Genomic DNA, 5479 nt, shown 5'->3' with positions numbered 1-5479 from the left:
TTCTTCACTGCTGCTACTGCAAGACAAGTCCTTGTTAGATGAAGTAGATTTAAGAGCTATTACCTTTTTCTTATGGGAAGACTCTTCCTCGTTGTGTTGCTTCATGGTTAGCTCGTGCGTCATTAGGGATCCAAGAAGCTCCTCAAGTGGTAACTTGTTCAAGTCCTTGGCTTCTTGGATTGCCGTCACTTTAGCTTCCCATGATCTTGGTAGACAACGAAGGATTTTCCTGACAAGCTCACTGTTAGTATAGTTCTTGCCAAGGCTTTTTAGGCCATTGACAATGTCAGTAAACCTAGTGAACATGCATGTGATTGTTTCATTAGAATCCATTTTAAATAGTTCATACTTATGAACCAAAATATTTATTTTGGATTCTTTGACTTGATTCGTGCCCTCATGGGTCACTTCAAGTCTGTCCCAAATCTCTTTTGCAGAATTGCAAGTTGAGACCCTATTGAATTCATTTCTATCTAAGGCACAATAAAGCACATTCATAGCTTTAGAGTTTAGTTGTGCCTTTCTCATGTCATGTTCATCCCAATCCTTTTCTAGTTTGGGTACCGTGACACCCTCTACATATATGGATGGGATGTATGGCCCATTTACTACAATGGTCCACATCTCATAGTCTTGGGCTTGGATGAATATTCTTATCCTAGCCTTCCAATATGAGTAGTCGGATCCATTAAAGAATGGGGGTCTTTGGGTGGACTGACCCTCAATGTGGGAAGATCCAAATGGGGTTGTCATTTCGATCTTTTACTCTTGGGTGGAAGAGTTTAGGCTCTGATACCACTTGTTGCCCAGATAGACAACCCAAGAGGGGGGGTGAATTGGGTTTTAAAATAATCTTACAATTTAAAACGATGTGGATGACTAATTAAAGCTATTGCAAGTTGTTCGATTAATTGCTATGTGCTGTGAGTGATATGAGAGTAAGAGAAAGAGAGACAATCAATCACAAACACCAAGTTTTATAGTGGTTCGGAGCTAACCCTTGCTCCTACGTCCACTCCCCAAGTCTCACTTGGGAATTCACTATAACCCCTTGGATTACAGCCGGTTGTTTTCCAAGCTCACAACCAAACTTGTTGTTTTACGAGCTCACAACGAACTCGGTCGGTTTTTCCAGGTTCACCGACTAGAACCAACTCCGATTGTTTTCCCGGGATCACAATCGAACCCTTACACGTTGGTTTTACACTCGGCTCACCAACCAACCTCTATACCCTTGATTCAATCTTCCGATTGAATCAAGCAAAGACAATGTGTAGATGAAAAGAACAAACAGAAAAATACAGCTTCTCAAAAGCAGATAAATGGCAATATGAACAATAACGAAGTTAAGAGCCCTCAAACGCTTTTAAGTTGGAGAAGAGGAAGGGCTTCTTGAACTTCGGGTCTCCTCTTGAATGTGTAGTCGACTTGAATGCAGGAGGAGGCTCTTTCAATGTTGGGATGAAGTAGGTGGATGCAGTTAATGCTGCTCTTCCCTCTTTTTCGTTGAAGAACAAGTTGCAGAGATTGAAAGCTTGATTACTTGGAGTGGAATGGTTGTTCTCTGCTTTGCTACAGTCCTCTGTGGCTATTTAAACCAACCCCCACGGAAACTAGCCGTTAGAGAGCTTTTTCTGCCCGTTCTGCACACTCTGTACACCCTGACAATGTGTCCGTTGGTGGGTTGGAGTCGACTCGTGCGATCAGGAGTCGACTCGGCTGTAGCGGGAGTCGACTCATGCTTTTCTGGAGTCGACTCGGCAACTGTTTCGGATTTGAATTAAAGTAGCCTCTTAGGCTGGGAGTCGACTCGTCTTGACCTGGAGTCGACTCGCCAACTTCTGGAGCTGACTTGGCTTTCTCGGAGTCGGCTCATCCCATGGAGTCCGTGGATCTATTTTTGAATTTGGTCCACTCGAGTCGACTCGACAATCCTGGGAGTCGACTCGGCGCTCAGAGCCCGAACTCCCTATCTTCTGTCTTTTGCCTCGTCCAGTCTTGGAGTCGACTCGAACTTCCCCGGAGTCGACTCGGCTCTCAGTTTCCGAAACACTGTCTTCTGTCTTTTTGATGTAGAGCTACCTTGGAGTCGACTCTAGCTGTCTGGGAGTCGACTCGAATCTCAGAGATAGTAAATTGGTCTTCTGTCTTCTTTGTGGTTGCGGAGTCTCGGAGTCGACTCGCGTATTGCGGGAGTCGACTCGAATCTCAGAGTTCGAAAAACGTTCTCTGACTTTTTTCTTGTGTTCCTCTGAGAGTCGACTCTCACTTTCTTTGAAGTCGACTTGCCAACCATCGGAGTCGACTCGCGTTCCACGGGAGTCGACTCGAATCTCAGACCCGAAAACTGCTCTCTGACTTTTCTGCCTGTGGCTCCTTGGAGTCGACTCTTGCTACCCTGGAGTCGACTCGGTGAACATCGGAGTCGACTCGCGCACTTCAGGAGTCGACTCGCTGACAGGTTTTGAGTTGATGCTTTCTGTTCGTCTGTCTGTTCTAAGTCGGAGTCGACTCGTACTTATCCGGAGTCGACTCGAGCCCGTGCCAGTGAACTTGATACGCTTGGAGTCGACTCGTGATACTCTGAAGTCGACTCGAGTCTCAGACTTTGGTTCAGGCTGACTTCTTAACTTATCCAAAATATTATGAACCAAGTCTAGAGACACTTAGACAAGATTTTCACTGAAACACTTAATTGAATTCATTAGTAAGCAAGAGATATACTCAAATGCTTTGAGCTCATCAAAATCAAATAGGGTTTTAATCAATCACTCCACACATGAGGTTGGAAATACTCGAGCATGGCTTCCTCCCTTTCTTCATCGGCTGGGACATCCTTATTTTTCTCTGAAAAAGCTTCTAGATGTAGTATTTCATCATGATACGGATGATTGCTGCAGTCGACCACATTCCAATGTAGAAACAACTGCTTAAGTTTATGCTTATGTTTAAGATCGGCTTGCCTGACATTCTCTACGTTGACCATGTTCCTGAGCCCTGAGATGATGAGAGTTCCGAGGTTCGTCAAGCCTTTCAACAGTCCTCCTATCCCACCCTGCACTTTATAACATCCAAGCAAGCTGCGAAGATTTGTTAGTTTTTCAATCCCAGCTGGTAGGCATAGAATTACCCTGTTCACAATTTGTAGGTGGTGGAGGTTAGCAAGGTTGCCTAGTGCCAATGTCTGTAGGTGATAAAGGAGGCATATTGATTCAGGGACCTTAATTTTGTTGGACTCGATACATAAGTAGCGTAAGTGCTTCAGGTTACCGAGTAAATCCGGGATCTCATCTTCTCTTGTCCAACAAAATTCTAGAGTCCGTAAACATTTTAGTAGCGGTAGATTCTTGATTATTTCTAGGATTACTATTCCATCTCCATACCAATTCTGTAATAACAACGTCCGTAAAGCGCTAAAATTATACGAGCACAGTGATTTCGCAAATTTTACTGTGTCTTTCACACATAAATGGCGAACCTCATTGGGACAATTGGGTAGCTTCTTATCCACAATTGCCCAACTCTCATTTCCTGCAATAGATTTCGCTAGATCATGTATCAAATCATGCATCTTAAAAAACTTAGAATAATAGGAATCAAAGAACGATCTTTTTTGCAAGTCATTGAAATATTCATTGCCAGTGTCTTCCATTCTTCTTCCACCTTCAGATGGGATGTAACCTTGCGCCATCCAGAATTGGACTAATTTATCTTTGTCAAACACATAATCCTTTGGAAACATGGAACAATAAATGAAACAAGGTTTTAGACGTGCTGGCATGCGACTATAGCTTAATCTAAGAGCTGGCAAAATCTCATTATTCTCATCGATTTCCCATACTTCAGCTTGCGTGACATCCATCCAGCTATCTTCATCTGCCATGTATCTCAGAAGGCTTCCTATTGACTTCACAGCCAATGGTAAACCGCAACACTTCTCGATAATCTGCTTACCCATATCCGCCAAGCGTGGTTGTTCTTCAGGATCCCGACCACCGAATGCATAATGCCGGAATAATGCCCAAGACTGCGGTCGAGACAAACAGTGAGGATGATAAGGACGCACTGCCGGCATGATCTCGGCGACCGATTCATTCCGAGAGGTCAGGATAATTCTTACCATTTCTGCACCAACGAAGGGGAAAAACACTTTATCCCAATGGCTTTGCTGATCATTCCAGACGTCGTCGAGCACGAGCAACACTTTCTTCCCCTTCACCTTTTCCTTGAGAGTTTCTTGAAGTGTGCTTAGTTGTGCAAGATGACATTCATTTTTAGTAAAAGACTCAATGATGTCCTTCATTAGCCTTTGAACATCGAAATCATCAGATACACAGACCCATCCAGTCAGATCAAATTTTTCTTTTACCAAGGGGTCGTTGTAGACCAGCTGAGCGATGGTGGTTTTTCCCAAACCCCCCTTGCCGATAATCGGAATGATGGAGACACCATGTCTCACACCCTTGGAAAATAGCAAATCAATTACCTCCTGCAGTCCTGCTTGTCGCGTTCCCTTCCATAAATACTCGACTTATCCACCATGTGGCTGGTTGGTGCTGGGTACGGAGCTTCAAGGACCCGTCGCTCTCCATCTTCCTCTCTTAAACGGAGGCGTTCCCGATCCTGCGAGATCTCGTCGAACCTCTCCCTGATCTTCCTGATTCTATCCCCCATGCCGTCCGGAATTGAAACCTGTTGGAGTTTTAAATTTACAAAAAGTTTTAAATTTTTTTTAAAAAATAAACCAGCCTTGCCCCCCTGAATTTTAGATGATTTAAGTACTTTAAAATACTCTTTTTTTCAGACGCTTCTATCTCCCATGCCGTCCGGAATTGAAACCACTATGGTGGAAAGAGAAGCACATACCTCTTCCTCATCGTCCCCTTCCACTCGCTTCCTCTTGCGCCAAGCTCGGCCTTCCACTTGGGCTCGCAGGACCTCGTACTGGTACTCGTCCAGCACGTCGTCTGCTTGATAAGCCACTTCTTTAAGCTCCTTCAGCCAGAGCTTGACGGATTCGTCTCGTATCTCCCTCTCCTCCACGTCATGGAGCACTGCCTGGATCCTCTTCAATGTTCTCTCCAGCTTCTCCAGATCTTTCAAGACCCTGCTGCGTGGATCCGATGATGAAGACGGCGAGACTGCCCAACTGCGAACACAGCCCAATGCTTGGCTGGTTTTTGATAGGATGGAAGAGAGGAAAACGCTCGGCATTGCACAACCTCAGTTTCCTCCTTGCTCTACTCTGATCATACACGGCAAACAAGGAAGAGGGCTTTGGCTTTCCTTCTCGTCTCCTCCTCTGAAAGAGCCAACTGGAGTCAAGTCAAGTCAACGCAGAGGAAATAGTAATACAAATTTACAATACTATTTTATAAATGTCAAGTTGCTCATGGTGCCAGAGGCTGAAAACTATTTTTATAGATATCAAGTTGATCACCGTGCCAATATATATATATATATATATATATATATATAT

General features: G+C 44.3%; 1 protein-coding gene across 1 annotated transcript; it reads right to left on the bottom strand.

Moving 5' to 3' along the window:
• Window positions 1-2764: 2764 nt before the first annotated feature.
• On the bottom strand, window positions 2765-5279 carry LOC149768463 (putative disease resistance protein RGA4). The gene is made up of 3 exons (XM_089928551.1): window positions 4867-5279; window positions 4487-4692; window positions 2765-4454 (listed from the first exon to the last, which is right to left on the bottom strand). The coding sequence occupies exons 1-3, from the start codon at window positions 5212-5214 to the stop codon at window positions 2765-2767; spliced, it is 2244 nt and encodes a 747-aa protein (XP_089784677.1). The 5' UTR covers window positions 5215-5279.
• Window positions 5280-5479: the final 200 nt, after the last annotated feature.

Source organism: Phoenix dactylifera, chromosome 2, assembly GCF_051530095.1.
Source record: "Phoenix dactylifera cultivar Ajwa chromosome 2, Ajwa_hap1_PhDact_Kaust_v1.1, whole genome shotgun sequence".
In the NCBI taxonomy this organism is placed as follows: domain Eukaryota; kingdom Viridiplantae; phylum Streptophyta; class Magnoliopsida; order Arecales; family Arecaceae; genus Phoenix; species Phoenix dactylifera.
This window is presented reverse-complemented; position numbering and strand designations above follow the sequence as displayed.